The following is a 22711-nucleotide window of genomic DNA, read 5'->3' as shown; positions in this document are numbered from 1 at the left end:
CAAGGAAAGCCTGTACGGATTCTTTTTGATACAGGAGCTTCACACTCTTTCATTTCAGAAGAATTTGTTAAAATAGTTGGATTAAATGTTTGTGAGACCAATGTAATTTTGAAAGTTTTAATGCCAGATGGATCATTTATGAATGTAAATGGTGTATGTAAAGTGACTTTCAAATTAAATGAAAAAGAGTTTGAAACCTCTATGAATGTTTTACCATTGCAAGAGTTTGATATGATATTGGGAATGGATTGGTTATCAAAGCATTTTGTGGTTATTGACTGCAACAAGAAAATTGTGAAGTTTAAATTTCCAGAAGGAGAATTGAAGTTTTATGGTGAGAGAGGAATTTCTTCAATGATAATCACCTATATGAAAGCATACAAATTTGTATCTAAGGGATGTCAGTGTTTTCTTACTCAAGTAAATGATACAAATAAGGAAGTTAAAGAGTTGAAAGATATACCTGTAATCAGAGAGTATCCAGAGGTGTTTTTAGATGATTTGTCAGGATTACCACCAGAAAGAGAGATAGATTTCACTATTGAATTGATACCGGGTTCAGAACCAGTGGCAAGAGCACCTTACAGAATGGCAGTCAAAGAGTTACAGGAGCTGAAAGGTCAGTTATAGGAATTGCTTGATAAGGGTTTCATCAGGCCAAGTTCCTCACCGTGGGGAGCTCCAATACTGTTTGTAAAGAAGAAAGATGGGAGCTTCAGAATGTGCATAGATTACAGAGAACTGAATAAGCTTACTGTTAAGAATAAATATCCATTGCCCAGGATTGATGATCTTTTTGACCAATTGGAAGGGGCTACAGTTTTCTCTAAAATTGATTTGAGATCTGGATATCATCAGTTACGAATTAAGGAGGAAGATATAGCAAAGACAGCTTTCAAAACCAGATATGGTCATTATGAATTTGTGATAATGCCATTTGGGGTGACAAATGCACTAGCTATATTTATGGATTTGATGAACATAATTTTTAAACCATTTCTGGACATATTTGTGATTGTATTTATTGATGACATTCTGATTTATTCAAGAGATGAAGAAAGCCATTCCAGTCATCTACAGGTAGTGTTGCAAACATTAAAGGAGAACAAGTTGTATGCCAAATTTTCAAAGTGTGAATTTTGGCTGAGCAGTGTAAACTTTCTGGGGCATGTGATTAGTGGAGAAGGAATTTCAGTTGATCAAAATAAAATTCAAGCTATATCAGATTGGCCAAGGCCAACAACTGTTTCAGAGGTGAGGAGTTTTCTTGGACTTGCTGGTTACTACAGAAGATTTGTAGAGGGGTTATCTCAGATAGCAGTGCGATTATCCAAATTAACCCAGAAAGCAGTAAAATTTGAATGGAGTGATCAGTGTGAATGAGCTTTCCAGAAGTTGAAGAATTGCCTAATGACTGCCCCAATTTTGACAATTCCATCAGGTTCAGAAGGGTTCCAAATTTTCTGTGATGCTTCATTGAGAGGACTTGGATGTGTATTGATGCAGTATGGTAGAGTGGTAGCCTATGCTTCAAGGCAACTGAAAATTCATGAAAAGAACTATCATACTCATGATTTAGAATTGACAGCTGTAGTTTTTGCACTCAAAATATGAAGACATTACCTGTATGGGGTCAGATGCGAAGTGTTTACAGATCATAAAAGCCTCAAGTACATTTTCAATCAAAAAGAGCTTAATTTGAGACAGAGAAGATGGTTAGAGCTCATTAAGGATTATGACTTGGATATACAGTATCATCCTGGAAAGGCAAATGTAGTTGCAGATGCACTTAGCAGAAAAACACTTGGAAATGCAAATTGGCTAATCACCCAACAGGAGCAGATCATCAGAGATATGGAAAAGTTAGAAATTTCAGTGGTCAATCAAAAAGAGACAAAGGATATGATGTTGAATCAGCTGATGATCCAATCTACTTTGAAAGATAGAGTGCTCAATTCATTATCTCAGGATGAAAAATTCTAGGCCATCATATAGAGGGTACAAGCAAGACAATTAGAAAACTTTGTTGTTGATGGAGAAGGGTTATTAAAGTATAAAGGCAGAATTTATATTCCAAAGGTTGGAAGCTTAAGAGAGAAAATATTGCAAGAAGCTCACCTCTCAACATATGAAATTAACCCAGGCAGTACAAAGATGTATCAGGAACTCAGAGGTTTATTTTGGTGGCCAGGATTAAAGAGAAGTGTTGCAGAATTTGTAGCAAAATGCATTCCCTGTCAGATGATCAAAGCAGAACATCAAAAGCCAAGTGATCAACTGCAACCCTTACCCATACCTGAGAGGAAATGGGAAGACATTGCGATGGATTTTGTAATTGGATTACCCAGGTCGAGGAAGAGTAGAGATGCAATATGGGTTATTATTGATAGATTGATCAAATCAGCTCATTTATTACCAATCAAGCAGACATATTCAGTGGAAAAGTTAGCAAAGCTATATGTTGATGAAATTGTGAGATTGCATGGAATTCCAAAATCTATTGTTTCAGACAGAGATGCCCGTTTTACTTCTAAATTGTGGAAGAAAATTCAAGAAAGCTTTGGGTACACGATTGACTTTCAGTACAGCATTTCATCCACAGACAGATGGACAATCAGATAGAACAATTCAAACCTTAGAAGATTTAATGCGATTATGTGTTTTAGATTTTGGAGGAAATTGGGAGACTCACATACCATTAATTGAATTTGCTTACAACAACAGTTTTCAAGTTAGCATTGGAATGACACCATATGAGGCCCTTTATGGAAGAAAGTGCAGAACAACCTTGTGTTGGTTAGAAACTGGTGAAAGAAAGGTAATTGGAACTGAAATGGTAGATAAGGCTACTAGCAAAATCAGATTGATTAGAGACAGATTAAAGGCAGTTTAAGACAGGCAACAGAAATATTTTGATGCAAAGCACCGACCAGTGGAATTCGAAGTTGGAGAGTTTGTTTTCTTAAAAGTTAGCCCAATGAAAGATGTTCAAAGGTTTGGAAAGACAGGGAAGTTGAGCCCAAGATTCATAGGTCCCTATGAAATTATTGAAAAGATTGGGAATATGGCATACAGATTGGATCTACCAGTACATATGCAAGGAATTCATAATGTGTTTCACATATCAGTGCTTCGAAGTATGTCTCAGATGATTCTAAAAGAATACAGTCAAAATCCATTGAATTGCAACCTGATTTGAGATATGTTGAGGAACCTGAAAGAATACTGGATTATGATGTAAAACAACTGAGGCATAGGGCAATTCCTTTTGTGAAGATTTTATGGAAACATGGATTAGAAAGAGATGCCACCTGGGAGCGAGAAGCTGAAATGAGGAGTCAATATCCTCATTTATTTAACTAAGGTACGTTTTCTTTTGATTGATTTTAATTTCGAGGACGAAATTAAATACAGGAGGGAGATTGTAATAAAACCGGCTTCATCCGGCCGGTTAAGTGAACCCACGCCGCCTGAACCTATTATACACGAACAGAAGAGTTCGCGGAACAGCAGTTCGCCGCGAACATGAAGGGCGAACCGGGGTTCATGCGAGAGCGAGGTAATTTCGCTTTTCAATTTTAGCAAATGATCGCTTCTAGGATAAGAAAAACAAACCTTTTCGTTCTTATTGTTATACAGAAGAAGTTTGGAGAGATTTGCAACGAAAGGAAGAAACGACGGGAAAATAGGAAAAAGGTTTGTTGAAATTTCTTTGGATTTTCCTATAAATTCTTCCTCCTACTCGTTTAAAGTGACGATATATTTCTTGAAGGAAGGAAGGATTTAGCGAAGAAAAAGGAATTGGGAGAAGGATTTGAGAGTTGAGAAATTCATTCGGGAAAATTCTTTAATAGTTTATTATGTATTAAATTTTAAGTTTACAATGAAAGTTATTTTGAATTTTAGGGTTTTAGAAAGTGAAAGATCAAGTTGTATGGTTGATCCCGCGAGATTCTGAAGAGAAATTGATCAAAGTAATTCGCTCGAGACCTGAAAAGTTTCAAGTGGGTATTTTAAAAGTTTAATTTCTTTATTTCATTCTATTTCTTTAGAAAGAAGTATATCGCAAATTGATAGATGTTATGATTTTCTCTATTTTGAGAAATATGTTAACTAAAATAAGCAACGACATGTATGAGTACAATTATAGAAAAGAAAAAGGATATGTTATGAGTATATCAAAGAAATAGAAAGTAAAGTTTAGAAAGAAAAATACACATGTACATGATTCGTATATGCAAATGACTAAGTAATATTTATGAGATACAAGTAAGATGTGTTGTATGCAATTGTATCAATAACGATGAAATGAGAAAAGAAAAGAAAAGAAGATAAAGGAAAAGGGTATTGAAAACGACAGGAGTCACCCCATTATGGTACTGGCTGGGGACGCCGTACTCGTGCACGAAAAAGGAAAAGGAAATTTCTACGAAAATGGGAAAAGGAAATCAAATGGAAAAGGTTGTACCTTTGGGTACTTTGAGACGGTGCTCCTGTGCAAATTAAATGGGAAAATGAAATATAAATGAAATATTAAAGATAACAAATGCTTCAAATTATTTTAAATGAAAATATTCAAAGAAGTATTAAGATAATGAATTGAAAGAAACACGATTAAGAAAGGATATAATATATGTTAAATTATATTATAATGATAAATTTATATAGTTACCCACTGAGTTTACTTAGTAAACTCAAACCACAAGTTTAAATGTTTCAGGTAAGTTCCTAAAGAAAAGAAATGACAGAAAGAGAAGAACATGTTTACAGAAGACGCCGTGCAAATGATAACAGGTAAATTAGATTTTTGTGTTTAGTGGTTCTTTAGTTTATAGAAAAGTTTTTGATGATGAATTATTTAATACTTTTAGAAATGTACTATGGTCCGACTTTTCGTACCCGCCTTGTTAGATCGAGCATCTGGGATGGGTCGTGACAAAAGTGGTATCAGAGCCCAATTAAGATCTGAATCATACTTTAATCTCCTACCCTAGATCATTTGTGATTCTTGTTGACTACTAACCAGCCCGATTGGCCCCACCTTAATGGTTCGCTCTCAAACGAAGCAACAGTTTGCTCAAGTAACTCCCAGTTAGGCACAAAACCTACTAGCCTGCTCTCTCACTCTCCATTCAACTCTCACGAATGAAATCACCCGGTCCCCCTCACACTCAACCTTTGTTTCTCATCTCTCTATTTCTCACACAAACACATTAAGCTGAAGGAAGACCTTCGAGCCTGACTCCTTCCCTTGTGTCTCCCTCAGTCGCAACCAATCCCATCTCCCTTTGTCGCAAACGATTCCACCCAAACCTCCCGCCCTCGACCGGACTCAACACGCAAAAGCTAACCTCTACAGTTCTAAATCGCCATACGACCGTGTCGGCCCGTCCTGCGATCTGATCCGAGCTTCGCCCTAGTCCTGCGATTCCTCCTCAACACACAACTTCAACCTGTAACTGGCACAAAACTTCAGTCTACGACTTGTCCTCATGTTCAATTGAGCCATACTCGACCTATCCGACATAATCTCCCGCTCCCGTCCAACCCAACATACCCAGCCTCCGATCTTGCTTCCATATCCAACCACCTATTCCTCATATATTTATCCATGGTTACAAAAAAATCAATAAAAGAAGGGTTTCTAACTTGCCAAATTCCTACGTCGTCGTCACTCACCGTGCATAGAGGTATAAACTTCTCTCTTTTTTACTTCAACAATAGGTGTCAAAGAGCCGTCATTATATCTTTGATCCACCTAGAAGACCTATATCCTTGATCTGGTCAAGAAAAATGAACACACAAATACCTCACGATATCTCATTTTTTATCCAACCGGAAATATTGAAAAGCAAGTGCCTACACGACCTCCTATACGGAGGAGGGGGTGGGGGGACGCTAGGAAATTACTGAAATTTTAAACAAACAAAATACCCACACTTAATTAGATTAAAAAAATAAAAAAATAATAACACTCACTAAATGTAAACTAGATAAACATGTAAAACACATGCACTCATATCTCTGTTGGAAGCTATAATTATCTCTACAAACATTCACTACTAAGCAATATTACATGAAGCATTTAAGCAAAAAAACAAAACCTATTTTATTAATTCTATCAATTCAACACCACCAAATTCTTCTATAAGAGTTTCAATGCCCATTATTTTGTAAGCATAAGGAGTCATTACTTGGTATTTAGCTCTAATAGTTGATCAAGCTACAAATGTTTGCTTCTTGACGCTTAAGGTCTTCTTCAAGAGGTTTAAGTTCTAATATTGTTGCCAACTTTTGATTCTCTTTGCATGCTTGGTTCACTCACCTCTTAGATCAGCATTTTTTATGACCACTTTTTTAAAATTTTTGGCTAAGGAATATACTCTAACAAATCGGCATGAGCCTCCTCATCACTAATATGTGCGGATCATTCAATGATAGCTTTTCCAGCTAGTAATGTAGATACTTCGGAAATACTATCGAGCTGAGATCAAAAGCCATTGAAATTAGATTGGCCTTTGTGAGAAGCGGATCCATATTGATGTCCACGATTATTTGTCGACTTCTATTGAGGGAGGATAGTTAAGTGCACAATAGGAATTGGAGAAGAAGAGAAAGATCCCTCAACAGAAGCATCTCGGTGCAAACCCAACCTAGCTCCACTCTTGCTGACCACTTTTCATCACTTAAAACTACTTGCCTCTTCATTGATGGAAACTAGAGAGTTGCCAATCTTCAAGCAGTGTCTTAGACATCTAGACAAGGTAGAGGAGCTGGTATCAATGATGACAAAGATCCTCAACAATGTGTCACATCTTTTATCCTCAATTGAAGAGAGGATTGATCGATCAGAACATCTGAAGCCTAATGGTAATAACGAGGAGGGTCTGCTCATGAATGTCTTTCGACCACAATCCAAGATCTTCATTAGAGGCAGTGAAAATTGATATACCGCACTTTAAGGGTAATAAATCTCAAAGTTGGTTGTTTGAACCTGACTAATTCTTCTCTTATTACAACCTTTTGGAAAAGCAAAAATTAACAGATGCATTGCCCTACATGGATGGACCGGCACCAAGTTAGTACTAATGGATACAGCTCAATAGATAAATAAGTTCATGGATTCCTTTTTTAAGAAAATATTTCATAATGCTTTGGTTCTTAGTTATATTAAACTTGAAAAGGGAGCATGCCAAGGTGTAATAACAATCTATACTGCAAGATTTTTAACAATTAGTTTGAGGAGCTATCCAATGCATATGTTACATCTGCAATAACTATTGCATTCTTCTCAATTGGCCAAGTTGATGGAAGATCATTTGGTAGACAATCGCCAGCCACAAACTCCAACACTTAAGGGAAAGATTGGAGAGTCAAAAGAGAATTTTTTTAACTACAACATTAACACGATTCCAAAAATAAACCTTTGAATCACTTAAGAAGGTCTTAATCATTCCCCCAGAAAAAGGCCAGATTTATCCATGGTTGTTTATGAAGATGTTAGAGTCACTATGCAAGACACTTGTAGGGTGGAACATTTCCCAATTTTACAACCAATCTAAACTACATTACTTGTAGCTCAAACAGGTTCCAGTTCATTCAATTATTTATTCTATACAAACCACTTTCAATGTCTTAAGCATCCTATGCTTTATCTATTCAACTCTTTTAATTGAATTGGCCTAATCAAGTCAACAACAAGAAATCCCAAACATTGAAGTTTTTTTTTTTTTTTGAAGGTTGTAATTTGCATTAAAATAAAAAGAACTTACAATCAACTAAAGATAGTTATCACACTCCTTTCAATAAATAAAACAAAGAAGAAGGAATGCAATTAACTGAAAAACAATAAAAAACAAAACTACTACTTAAAGCTAAAGTAGCACAATAGTCGGTTACATCATTACAATTTCTAGAAATCAAATGAAACATACCATTATTAAAATCATTAAGGAAAATCAAATCTTTATTCCAATTTTCATAATGCTGTCATTTCACCTTCTTCAAGGATTCATGAAACCACTTAATCACATTAGCATTGTCTCCTTCAATAATTACACCCTTGTATTGTAGCATCCACCTTTGCAATTGCTCTCTAAGTAAGAGAATAGACTGTAGCTCAAGAGTAGCTACATCCCAATGCCTCAACTGCTTACCAAACGCACGAAGAAACCGCCCCTTGTGATTTCTAATAATAACTCCAATACCCGCATTATATGATTCCATAAGGGAAGCATCCACATTGAACTTTATCCAATCTAGAGGTGGAGGATGCCAAACATCATGGGACTCCAACCGGAGATCAGCATCCATGTTTTCCAGTATTGGATTCTTTGACGGCTGCATGATGGAAGTTAAAACATTCGAAGACAAAAAATTAACAGATAATGTAGCCAATCCTAGCTTTATTTGATTCTGCCATTTCCAGGAAAAATAGACTATTGTACAGTATAATTTGACAATATACAAATTAATTATAGACATTCTTTTCAACTCCTCTAAACAGTTTGCAAAAGAATCAAAGATATGAACTTGAAACCCACATTCACGAAGCTTATGCAGAATCTGAAGCAACTGAATGCAGCGAACAACCACATGCTCTTGATTCTCCACCTCATGACACCCTCTAGCACATCTATTTGATTGCAATAAGTTCCTAGGAGTTAGTAGGGAGAGCATTTTTGCATAATCTCCACCAAAACAATTCAGCCTTAGGAATAAGATTGAATTTCTTAATACAATTCAATGTCTCGATTTGGCTTTGTTCCGTCGTCCTCTGATGCAAGTCAAATTCCATTGAAGCTTCAAATGACAGAGTAGTGATTGATTTACTCGAATGTTGATTAATAAGCTCAATGTAATCTTTATCAAAATCTGCAAATAATTGAATTTCTTTGATAACCTAAACCAACTCCTCATGAAAAACTTTTTGCAACTCCACACAGTTCCAGAAGCCATCATTTGAAATAAAATTCTGAAATGATTCATTATGGAGTTCATCACAGTTAACATAAGTAGGCCATTTACTGAGAGGTTTATCAAAGATCCACGTATCATTCATGACACTCACTTTATTGCCATTCACCAACTTCCATCTAACAATATTTTTTAAATACTTAGCTCCATCCACCAGAAATTTCCAAGATGGAGAGTTTCCTCTTTTAACTATACCACTCCACACATCACTTCCATATTTTGAAATGATAGATCGATTACATAAAGAATGTGGATTCTGAATGAATCTCTAAGTAATTATAAACCTCAAAGGTCCCACCTTGTCAACTGAAGAATGAAGACCCAATCCACCAAGCAACTTTGGTTTATAAAGATCTTCCCATGTAACATAATGTAAGCCTCTCCGACCTTTGTCTTTGTGCCATAAGAAATCTTTAAAAATTTTATCCAACTCATATAGTATTCCTTTAGGGACCAAGGAATGTGTAGATAAAAAATAGGTAGTGAAAGAAAAGTGTTTTTTATGAGAAGAACACTTCCCGCCAACGAAAGACATCTATTTCCCCATGCATTTAGCCTCTCTAACGCATGGCCTAAAATGATTTAGAAATCAAAACTTACAAGCATTCTTAACGCCATCTTCACACCAAGACATTGCATTTCTTTCACTATCATGAACCGCAACTTATTATAAATTTTCTTCTTGCACCTTTTCTTTATTGAATTTCCAAATAGAATTTGAGATATCATATTATTCACTTTTTGGCCGGTCCAACCACACAAATCCCTCAAAATTTTCTTCATACAACGAGCTGCTCTCATAGAAGCATTTGAGAATAATAATACATCATTAGAATATAATAAATGTGTAATTTATTAAGATATTGGAGATATCTTAATACCCAATTTAGCACCCCTTTGATATATAGCATTAGAAAGAAGTTGGGAGCACAATATATACGAATAAGGGTACAATGGACATCCTTGCCTAAACAACCTTTTAGCTTAAATCCAACCAGATCTTCTACCATTAATAAGTATAGAAAATCTCACATTTTGAACACATTCCATAATAAGATTAATGAGTCTTGGAGGAAAACCAAACCAACTTAAAGACTCAGCTAGTGTTGGCCAACTCAAACAATCATATGCTTGCTCCATATCAACTTTTACCTGCATAAGTCTTTTCTTGGAATTGGAAAATCTGAACTTATTGAAGATTTCTTGAGCCAATAAACAATGGTTCGACATAGATCTACCAGGTACAAAAGCAATTTGATCTTCGGCAATGATTTTGGGCAAACAATATTTCACACGGCTCATTATCATTCTAGCCACCACCTTATAAAAATCGATTGACACAAGCTAATTGGTCTGAATTGCGAAGGCTCCAATGGGTTCTTAACCTTTGGGATTAGAACAATTAATGTATCCTTCCACTCAGGATGCATCTCTCCCTTAGTGAAAAATCTATTAACTGCCCTCCATACATCGTCTTTAATGATACTCCAGTAGAACTTAATAAATGAAGCGGTAATACCATCCAAACCTGGAGATTTATTGTTGAGTAAAATCAGCATTAAGCATCTCTTGCCAGCTTCCAGCATTTCATCTTGAGTAAAATCAGCATTAAGCATATTCCATTCAGCATTAACAATTCTGTGTTGATTAAACGATTTAGGCCAATCCGAGAGGTTGCAATCCCTTTGCTTCCATTTCTGATTGAAGAATTTAAGGAAAGCTGATTTAATTTTATCTTGATCTACCACAAGGCCTTCACTAGCATCACTTATTTGATTAATTTGCTTCCCATTTCTTCTAGCTGAATCATAGTCATGAAAAACTTTGAATTTGTATCACCTTCTTGGATCCATCTTGTTTTGGCTCTCTGATTCCACAAAAACCGTAATGTGACGTTCATCTCATGCACCTTACTCCTTAACAGAAGCATATCTTGCTTATTTAAACCCTCGTCCAAGCTTTCTTTATGTTGCAACTCCATAATCTCCTTCTTCAAAGCCTCCTTCAATACAGATAGGTCCCTAACTTTATTCTTATTCCAATAATACAATGCTTTCAGTGCTCTATTCAACTTCCTCTTTAGAATTTCAGCCTCATTGCCAAAATCAGATCTTCTCCAAGCTTTAAGCACCACATTTCACGCTGCAGGGTATGAATTCCAAACATCATCCTCGAAGTATCCTTTAACTTAAAAATAATAGGAGAGTGATCTGAAGCCACTCTCGCTAGATGCATTACCATAGCATAAGGGACTTGCTGAAGAATTGCAGAATTCAACAAGCATCTATCCAACCTTTCCCAAATCCTCGAATTGACATCCTTATTATTGCACCAAGTATACCTTAACTTGTTCCAACAATACATGCATCATGCAAATCATTGTTAGTTAAAAAGGACTTCATTTCTTGAGAACCTTGGGAGGATAAGCCTTTTCCCTCCTCTTTTATCTTCCTTGGACAAAATACAATTAAAATGCCCTCCCACTATAGAAGGAATATCACCCACCAATACCTTACCAAGACTCTCCCATAAACATCTTCTAGCCCACACATCCTTACTCCCATACATCATAGCAACATTCCAAAACCCCTTATTAGGAATTTTGAAACACCCAAACACAACCTGAGATGAGTCAAAAACAACATCAAAACTACCCTCCGACCTATTCCACAAAACAAGAATACCTCAAGAAGTACCATTAGCAGGATGATGAAAAAAATCCCAATACATCCCAATAATCCTATTAACTTCCTTTCTATCCAAACAAGACAACCACATCTCTACCAACCCAATAAAAAACACCTCATTATCCCTCACCAACTCCCTAAGATACAGAGAATCTTCTTTCTTTTTTAAAAAATGGCTCCTCTGCAATTCCAAAACAAGAAAGAAGACATCGTCCCAAGCACCATGCGAACCACTGCCTTCTCCTCTTCTTTTTTCTTGGGATATCATCAATGGGCCCTAAAGATTTAACTTCTTTAGCAAGCTTCTGTTTATTTCTAACAGAACTCGCCTCCATAATAGCACTTGTAGAAGATAAATTTTTATTTATTTGCATAGAAGCATTCCCATTAACATCAAAGTCTGCTGATGAACGTTCAACATTTCCACTATCAACTGGATTATCTTCAAGAGTAGCTGATTCATTATTAACAAGCTTCACTCCCAACGCCAACTGAGAACTATGAATTCCAGGAGAACTAGAATTATTTGCATTCAGACTTTTATATACTTCCTTAGCATTACATTCCACACTTCCATTTGCATTAATCCGCAAGGTCTGATTACCTTCTGAATTCTCATTGCAGTCAACTATATTATCCTTATAATAGACATTAGTAACTAGTGCATCTAGATTCATTTGTTCATCGTCTTTATCTTTATCACCGGTAGGCTCCATAAGCAAACTGAATTTGTTTGTATTTAATAAATAATTATCCAGATTATTATTCAGCTCACGATCTTCCTCAATTTGAATGACAGTAGAATATCCCATACCATTTTCTTTGAGTCTAGCCCGAGAAGGAACCTCCTACTTAGAATCTTTCATGTTTAGCTACTTGTTTCTAGCAAATTTCCTCTTCCTGTTCTGAAATTTAACGTGGATCCACAGCCCATACTCTATTTCACCATATTACAATTTATTCAAACCTCCATTATTGCCTTCATCTGAAATAGTAATTGGTGCATCTTTATTATGAGGATTAATCTTGTAAACAACAACATTTAATTCAAGACACAAACTCTCCTTATGCCCAATCTCTCCACATTTAAAACAAAAAATAAAAGATTTTCTCATACTCTATTTTCTGAAAAAAACTTCCACCCAAACAATCCACCCAAATACCTCCTAGAAATTTTGTATCCAGATTAATTCACACAAAAACTCTTGCGAATTTCCTTCTTCCCCATTTGAACATGTTTCCATCAAGGAGCATAGGGAACACCCACCTTGGAAGCAATCTTGGCTATATTAATCTCATCCCAGCAATGCAAAGGGAGATGAGGCATTTTGATGTGAGACATATGAATTGCACAGAAATATTAAAAGATGCACGATGCTTGCTACTTAAGAACAATGTTTCGTAAGGCGAGATAAAAGAACTCTCAATCGTCAATTTTATTATGATAAGCAATTACAAGACTAGAAATTTAGAACAAGTTAAGATAGATCTGAAATTATCTCAGTAAAAACAAATATGTAATAAAATCACATGATTAATGTTTAGAAAGTTCACGATGAGTTACCATACTCACTCACACTCAAAGTATGGCTTAGCGGTTGAGGATGAAGCATACAATGAGAGAAATCGCCACTAGGAAGATAGTACCCAAGGTCTTCATTGATGGAGCGGTAGCCACGGACGGAGAAGGGGTGGATCTCCCAACGAGAAGCCAAGGCGTCTTAGGCTTTTGAAGATCGATCGTATGTGCTAAGCGATGGAGGATGCGCTTGACGTATCTTTCCACCGTCTCGTCGTATTCCCAATCGGGGTCATAGAAATGAGAGAGAAGAATGTCTATCTCCCCACGATCATTGTAGGCGAAACTATGGTCAACCTCGGGATCGGCCATTCATCATAAGCATGAGAAGTAAGGTACACAAGTAGGAAGAAAGAGAGATGGTGGTGGGGAGAGAAGTCGGCGGCTTGAGGGAGGAGGGAGAGGGGCCGGCAGCTTCAAGGGGGAAGGGAGGTTGGGATTTGGAATCAGATTTCAGTAAACCTGAAATAAATCTGAAATAAGTTTCAGATTTAATTAACCTTGGAGGGAATCAAATTGAAATTTGATTTCAAATCCAATTTGAGTTGAGGCCTCAATAAGAAACATTGGGAGAGCCCATTAATGGGGGCCGGCGGGTTCAAGAGAGAGGGGATGGGGGTTTTATTTCCAAAACCTGAAATTAATTTCAGGATTTGAATGAAATTGGGGGGAGAATAATTCGAAATTTGATTTCTAATTAACTTTCAATTAATGCCTTAAATAAGCATTAAATGGAGAGGGCCCTAGTAGGCCGGCTGCATGGAGAGAGAGGGGGGGAGGGAGATTAAGAGGAGTTAAGTTCTTTCCAAGCAAGCTCGGGCCATTTGGAGGGAAAACAAATGAGTCCTCAAAGTAAGTTTCATTTGAATATTGAGTTTGAAAACTTTCCTTATTTAGATTTCACAAATAATGAAAGTTTTTGAATTTCAAAATTCATTAACTCCTTTTAATGCTAGATCTAAATTAAGGAGTCATTATAATGATTGAAATCATCATAATGGCTTGGGGCATGAGGGTGGCCGGTGGCCACAGGAAGAGGGGCTTTGCCGTCGGGTTGAGATGGACTTGAAGGTGGTTGGACTTGAAGTGGGGAGGTTAGTGGATGAAATGGTGGGAAGGGTTAAACCACGGGGGAAGATGCGCTTGGGGAGGAGACGGTGGATGGGGGAGGGAAAAGAGGATGAGAGAAAACACAAAAGATAGGATAAGGAATTACCACGAGCCGCGGACTCTTCCAACGACTGGTGGGCCTTACGCTAGCTCACCTCGAGCTCTCTTTCCCTTCTCTCTAGCTCATGCAAGAAAAAGAAGAAGAAACAAACAAATTTTCATTCATTAATCATCATCCAATACATAAGACATGGCCACTTATATAGGCTTCACAATGACAAAAAAAATTAAAAGATGAGAATGCCCCTTGGGCTACAATAGTGACGAATTACCCATAAGGGCAAAAACGAAAAAAGGATAAAATAAAATAACTAATACATAAAATGCATCAAAAGTAAATATTCTCCATTATGGCCATCGATCTCCTGTGTCGCCTCTGATAGACGCATCGAAACCTCTTATCGATGTCCCCATCACATTTTTATCAGAACTGGAGAGGATACCCCTTTAATCAATGAGGAGAAAAAGATGGTGCCCATCTATTAATTCTAACAATGTACCCACCCACATACCAAGGACCTCCACTCAGAACTCCCTCCAAAGCTTCAAAAGAATGAAAAGGAGATAAAATCCAATCTAACCCCAATGATGTTAGATGAAATCCTCCAAATTTATTCCATTGCTTTCTCAACTCCATACTATAAAATGGAAATAGAACATTCTCTTCTAAAACTTGAACCACCAAAGAATTTCTTCAACACTTGGACATTGGCATTCTCATGGTCTGAATTTAGCTTGAGAGGAATTCCATCTTCTGAAATTTCAGTAGAAACAAGATTCAAATTAACTTTTATATGTGGATTAACATTCCATGAATTTGGCATATTCTGAACATTCGAAGATTTCTCAACCAATACAGGATTCTTCACCATATTATTAGGATCTATGGCATTCACCATCTCTACAGGATTAGATGGAGCATATGAAATATAATCTTGATTCAAGACATTTCTGATTGTAGGTACAAAAATACCGGAAGCATTAGGTGTAATAAATTTATTAACTTTCAGCTTCAAACCAGAAGACGAAGCTTCAAAATAGTTCTTCCCAGGATTTGGAATATTCAATCTTGGCTGTGTAGATTTAGGTGTAACCTAATTATCCGCAATCATCTTTCCATTACCTTCAACCATAGTTGTTTGTTGCATTGGTGGTCGATAACCCTCTGTGATCCGTAAAGCCGAACTCCTAAGAGGTGTAGTTCGTGATCTTCCTTCGGGTAGAGACGCCATACCTTTAGAGCTGCCGACTCATCCAAAAAACCCTTGTTCATTGGCTGTTGTTTAGAGCTGCTGACTCATACAAAAAACCCTTGTTCATTGGCCGTTGTTTGATGCAGAGGAATAACAGACGGCGATCGCCGGCAGTCCTCCGCCATTCCTAAATTCCCGCAAAAAAATAGGAAGTAGGAAACATTGAAGCTTTTGGGTTGTTAATGAGTGTTACCATATCCATCATTGATGGCTTCTCATATGTGTGTAATAGAACATTTATAACTCTTCATATCCTGCATGTGCTCCAATCTTTATATCAAATTACTAAATGCGAGAACTAAGAATGCTTAGCATATTTGCTTAAAATGCTCAAACACCCCGATTATGACCGTGTTAAAAGTTAATCTCAATTGGAGGAAACTCTTCCTTTTAAATGCTTTCAAATTCTTACAAAATATAGATATTTTCAAATGACAACCATGTAACCCCGATGATGGTCGTGCTGACAGAAAATATCAACCAAATGAGACTCTACTTTCAAAATCTCAATCAGAGGAGTCAATTTTTAAAGCCTATTAAAATTTCAAATCTAATATCTATCAAATTATAAATATTTAAATAGAAATTTAATAAACAAAAACATAAAATTAAAATACATCCACACTTTGCAACATTTCGGCAAAACTGATGAATTAAAGAATAATTTCAGCTCACAAAGAGCGGATGTCTTTTGGAATGTATTACTACAATTCATTCTCAAAAGATTCATCACCAGCATGGGCTTTCTTAAATTCATCACCTTCGACTAACAACCACCCCAGGTCTATAAGATATTATTAGATGAAACAACCCATGGTTGTTAATAAGGTTCTTTCTGTCATGTTGGGTCGACGACCTCCTCTGACTAAGTAGACCAAAAACCATAAAAACCCGGGATAACGAAACCATTGGATCTTGATTGGGTTGTCTTCATTCCTTCATCACTCGTTTTAAGTATACGACAATAAATTTCAAATGTTAAACTCCAAAATTCAAAGCTAATTCATACCCTAAAATTGTTGTTACTAACTGCTATGTAATTATTATGGCCTATTTAATGACTAGCCTTAATCGAAAGTTCTCTCTCATTATCGAGAGGGGTAATTAAATATAAGGGCATGCGTCTATGGGAAACCAGAACTTAGATCATAAAAGTCTTCACAAAATGAGTGCAAAATTTCTTAGTAGTGTCTTATCTAAAACCTAATCTACCTTCCTAAAATCTACCACATAATCTAAACTAGTTAAAACATTTCCAATCACTAAAAAGAGACGTAGAGAGGCCGAGGTACAAATTTTCGAAGCCCATAATCCTATCAAGAAAGTTCACATCACTAATTAACCACTACATATCAGCATATTTCTCAGTAATGCAACTCCTGAAATTTAATGAGAGAAGCTCATGATCAATAGCTTCTTCAAGGATATAATCATTTTCAAATGCTTCATTTTGCTCACTTAAATCATACAGTTAACAATTCATTTTCCTTGAGCAACTTCGAGATTTCACTCTGAGATATAAGATAAGCTTCATGTAAATCTGACAATCTACCACACATTCTCCAATTCTATATTTAGCATTTTATCCTGCAATTTGTCAGCATTAATATCCTTCTGCAACTACTTATTTATCTTCATTATCCGTGATTTTTTCTTTGGAGGTTAAAAATTTCTTGATTTCTCAAAACAAATTCTTGCTCAAGCACTTTATTTTTGTGCTCTGAGCTCCACCAACATCAGTACAAGTTTCTCTAAAAGTGGGAAAGAAGATGGTTTCTCAAGTTGAAAATGATGGATTTCAACCTTGGTAACTAGAACAATAGCCTGCAGTTCTGCAATTTTATTTCAAATAATCTGCAAAATATTATCATAACAATCATTTGAAATCTCAGTCCTTGGAATCAAATGACTTACAAATCTTCTTAGTCGTATGTTTTCATCATCATACTTCCAAAAATTTTACATTACGGTCCGACAGTGTAATTAGCTTCCTCTCATGAGTGGCTCATTCCCGCTTGAGCTCAAAAAAGAAATTTTCTGCATGCTTCAATTTCTCCATGTACTTTCTGCAATCTTTTATGAAAAAAATTTCTTTTCAGTCAATTCAACCAAAAACTGCTTCATGATGAAGCTATCAATCACAATGTTTACTACTTTATAATGCTCCTCCTCAACCTCCAATTTTGTAACTTTGGATTTGTTTCAGGATTTGATTGCTCAAAACAATCAATTGATTACTGAAGAAACTGATATCATTTTCATCCTTTAGTTTTCCGTGTCATAATGGACAATGCAGTTCTTACATATCATGATTTCCTAGAACCATCTCGTTTATAATCTTATTGTTGACTTCTAAGACCACAAACTAATTATCTAGCCTTTGAAGATGCAGAGCAACTCTTTACACCTAAATTTCATCCTTTGTATTTTTTGACATAATTAATTCGAATGTCAACTTTGTCCTTCAAGAACTCTGTATTAGTTACATCCTGCGTTTCAGCCTCAACATTTTCATCTTCATAAATACCCATAGCAGAAGAAACCAAAGGTGCTTACAATGGTTTTCTTTCATTCTCAGACATTGCCTTGGTTTCATGTCTTTCCCATCTTCGTTTGTGGATTTTGAAAACACAGGTTCTTGAGATGGGAATGTCTAGGTAGAATCACTTTGCACAAGAGTTAGGTTTTGATCAACACCATCAGCTCAGCTTTGTAAGTTTATTTCTTTTCCCTCCTCTTTCACATCTTTCTCCTAATCGATCAATTTATCCTCGAAACGAGCTTGTGTACCATTTATTGAACTCTTACTCTTCTTCTCCTCAACCATTCGCATCTTCAACTTTCTCACCCTAAGATCACCACTAGCCCAATATCTTCCTCTTGTGTAGCAGTTGTCGTGATCCATCCATCTTTCCCTCGTGTAACGATGGTGGGAATCCCACCTTTCTTCCACCCTCCTTGAATGAGCCAATCCCCACGGCTCAGCTTACCCCCTCTTTCTCTAGTCGCCCACTCCCCTTGCTTAAAATGCCACTAATAGTGGTCGGCCACCTCCACCACAAAATTTTCTCATTATTGTCCCCCCATCTGAAAACCCTAATATGCCCCTTATCGGAGCCCTAGGAGGTGGCTCTTCAAAAAAAATTAAGAAAAATGAGGTGGCTCTTGATGAAAGAAACTCTCCTTGTCGAATCTCTCCTGTCCGATTGCCTTTCCTTTAGATTCAACCAAGGGAATCCCGTTTAAATATTGGTTAGGGTTAGCAATTAGAATTGTCGGTGGAGTTTTGGATTGCATCTCCAAGAGCTTCCACATCATCTCCTCCAACCCTCCAAATTGGCTCTCTATCCAATTATACATGGCAAAAAACCCTCCTTGGATGGTTGAGAACTCCACCATCAAGGATTTGATTTGCTCCACTTTGCCTTCCAACGCATCCACCTTCTTTGCGACATCTCTCCAAAATCTTGCTCTGATACCAATTTGATGTGTCTTTGAAGAAAAAAACAACAAAATAGAGAAGAATGTAGGAACACAAATATAAGGGCTGATTTTTTAATACTCCTTCAGCTAATAACAAAGGATACAATTGATCTAATATTTGAGAGATATATCCACTCTCCCACAAACCCTAGTCACCACAAGGAAACTCACACCAACAAAGCCCCTCCTTAAATAAACCTGACACCCAATTAAAACCTTCTTAAATTATTAAAACCATCCACAACTAAAACCTTCTTAAAATATAAAAACTTTCCACAAATAAAACCATCCACAATAAAAAAGCATTCCTAAAACTTTCCACAATTAAAACCCTCATAAATTAAAACCTTCCTAAACATCTCACCCTTGAGTCCTTACATAATTATTAAAACCTTCGGCATGCATCGTATCAGAGCTCCACTCAAATTACAAGTTAAAACAATGAAGTAATTTTCATTTACTCTCCCTTTTATCATTTAGTAAATAACGTAATTGTTTCTCTTCTTAAACTCACTAGTCCATCACCCTTTAAAAGATCAAGTAAATTAAGGAACTAAATGTACAACCATACATGCCAATATAAGTAACTCATAGGTATTAAACAAGTTCCTACCAAATGGCTCAACCAGAGAGGACACGCGGTCATAGTAATGCTCACCTAAAGGAAACCTCATCCTGAGGGTCAGGCACCAGCCCCAATCCATGAACAAGCAGGAGTTTGTCCCGGTGGAGCTCATGGCATATGGCTCGCATATGGAGTACTAGACCAAAAGATACGCTTGTTCTCAACTAGATTGTCCAAATAACTCATCCAAATAAACATTTGATCTAACAGGTACTCTCCTTTCCATAGTAGTTTCCCAAAACAAACGATATATGTATTCCATGTATATTTGGATTAAGCTACAAGAAGCACACACTTACAAAGCTTATGGTCATGCCTTCATTAGATGAATCCATCCCTACTTGGCCATTTTCGCACAAGGGACTTGTCATTTATTCCTATGGACTCAACACTCATCTCTACGAACTCACCTTCATAAACTTGCCCAAGATAATAACTTCGACAAACTCAATCACTAAGACTCGCACAAGGTATTGGCTAAGACTTGCCCCTGACACTCGTTAAAGGGCCACATCAGAGACAACATATTTGTCAGAGGCAAAGAGGCCATGTGTGCACCATCTAGTTTAGTACACCTGTCTATGTTTGTCCATATCTACAACATCATGTTTTTTTTTTTTTTAGGAGTAACTTTTCATGAAGCTCTCCTAGTCCTATATAAATAAGGGGAAATAAAACATTTTTTGATGCAACATTTTATTGCACCAGAAAAAATTCAAACCCACTCAATTTAATCCCAAACCAATACTCAATATGAATAATTAATATTGTAATATGATAAATTCTTTTAAAAAGAAAACATACGATTGTAAAACTCAACCACTTCAATTAAAAATAAGCAACAATCACCAATCACAAGCTCCACTAAAAACAATATGCATAATTCATCACTTCAAAGTGGAATGAGATCTGGAGAAGAAAATAATGCAGTGCAGAGAGGTCAACCTCCATATTAGGTGCAGTCACAAATATTTATCAATGTATATAAGAAAATACCTACAAGCCATACCAAACACAAATAAACCTAATTGGTGCTAGAAAACCACATGCTTTGACCATTTGAATGGTAAGAAGCCCAAAATTAACTGTCACTTGCTCAATTAGCTTTGTTTTTCCAATATTGTTAGCAGTAATGAGTACGGAAGAAAAAAAAAAACCCATGAACGGCGCTCTTAATAGCTGGTCATGGCAGCCGAGTTCCTAAACTTTTGTTCTGCAAATGGAGTCGAGCCAGTCTTTATCTTACAAAGGCAAATATTTTCCTAGTAAGCCTTAAGGATCAGGGCAGCCAGTAAGCTGGGTTAGATTCTCATCCATCAATTATATGCCAAATTTTGACAAATCTATTTCTTGCAATCATAAAATTATGTTCCCCACACAACTAGAAGCAGCATCATAGCAATGTGAAGGTAGAAACAAATAGAACACCATTCTCCATTACTCTCACCTCCCCTTTTTTTATCTTCTTACCACCAACCACATGGTAGAGAGGTATTGCCTTTAAACTCCAAAGTAGAGGTTTATGGTTTAAATATCATGAAAATAATATATATATATATATATATATCTTCACTTCTTTGATATTCCTATGCATTAATTTTCTTCTTCCTCCTTTCGTTTTACATTGTTGAAATTGTAGGTAGTAGGGCACCCATGTTTAAGCACTGGTATGGTATACACGGCAGGAGCCAGAAGCATAGATTGTGATGCCATCACTGGAAGCCTTATTGCAATTTCATTGAACAAGCTATTTGAAAAATAGACCCAATCACTAAAGTATCTCCACGAAATAAAAAATCTAGCATCACAAAGAACAATTATTGATGAATACGTTGAGTGCTTTACGTTGTTTACACTGTCGAACCAACAGACATTACTGAAAAATGTGAGAAGGTCAAATCTTAAAATCACCAAAAATAGTGCGAGACTTCCACTAAGACTAATTTATGAATGAAATACAATTTACTTAAATAAATTTAGTAAACTAAAAATTAGGATAAAGGTATACCTGGTGTTTTTCTTTCCATCTTGGAAAAAAGCTCTTTCCAAGTAGTGCAAACAAGTGATCTCTCATCTCGTCATTGGTAACAACCAAACATTTGCAGTTGACTGCTGCATACAACCAATACCTACACATATAGAAGATTTCAATAATCACAAATGATACATATCAAATTAACGGTTAAGGAAGTCCTATTCAAGTTACCGTTGGAAATCCTACACGCACACAAAGTCACGAAGGTGGAGAAGAAGTTAGTGGGCTGCTTACCCAACTTTGGGCCCACGAGGATGTAAAGAGGACCGTTAATAAGAGCTTAATTGGATCATCAAGTGCTAATCTCCTCCAAGTGATTAATTAGTATTTTAATAGAATTATTTTAACTATTCATGTATTATTTCTGCATTTTGAGAGTTTGAAGGGGCTTTATGTAAATTGTAACAAACTTACATATTTAAAGGCCATGTGAATGAAAATTGGATAGAATTTTGTTGATCAATTAAGTGAAATAGTTTGCAAGAGAATGTTCCTTGGTGTATGCTATTGGTTGATGATATTCTTCTTGTTGATAAGACTAGAGATGGAGTTGAAGGTAAACTCGAATTATGGAGGTCAACCTTAGAGTTTAAAAATTATCGTTTGAGTATATCTAATGGGGGGTTTGTGACTTTGAGTGATCAAGAAATTAATAAGTGTACTCATTTTAGATATCTTTGGTCTATTGTTCAGAGTGATGGTGAAATAAATGGGGATATTATTAGTAGAATTCAAGTTGGATGGTTGAAGTGGAGGGATGCTTCCGGTTTGTTGTGTGATAGAAAAATACCACTCAAACTTAAGAGAAAATTTTATAAGATGGTGGTGAGCCCTGCAATGCTTTATGGCACAGAAGGTTGGCCATTAAAAGAGAAGCATAAAATTAAGTTAAGTGTTGCTAAG

General features: G+C 36.3%; 1 protein-coding gene across 1 annotated transcript; it reads right to left on the bottom strand.

The window, feature by feature from the left end:
• Nucleotides 1–7989: 7989 nt before the first annotated feature.
• Nucleotides 7990–22388, bottom strand: LOC114579980. Its single transcript, XM_028696233.1, has 2 exons — nucleotides 21782–22388; nucleotides 7990–8340 (listed from the first exon to the last, which is right to left on the bottom strand). The coding sequence occupies exons 1-2, from the start codon at nucleotides 21908–21910 to the stop codon at nucleotides 7990–7992; spliced, it is 480 nt and encodes a 159-aa protein (XP_028552066.1). The 5' UTR covers nucleotides 21911–22388.
• Between the last annotated feature and the right edge of the window lie 323 nt (nucleotides 22389–22711).

Source organism: Dendrobium catenatum, unplaced genomic scaffold, assembly GCF_001605985.2.
Source record: "Dendrobium catenatum unplaced genomic scaffold, ASM160598v2 fragScaff_scaffold_719, whole genome shotgun sequence".
Taxonomy (NCBI): Eukaryota; Viridiplantae; Streptophyta; class Magnoliopsida; order Asparagales; family Orchidaceae; genus Dendrobium; species Dendrobium catenatum.
This window is presented reverse-complemented; position numbering and strand designations above follow the sequence as displayed.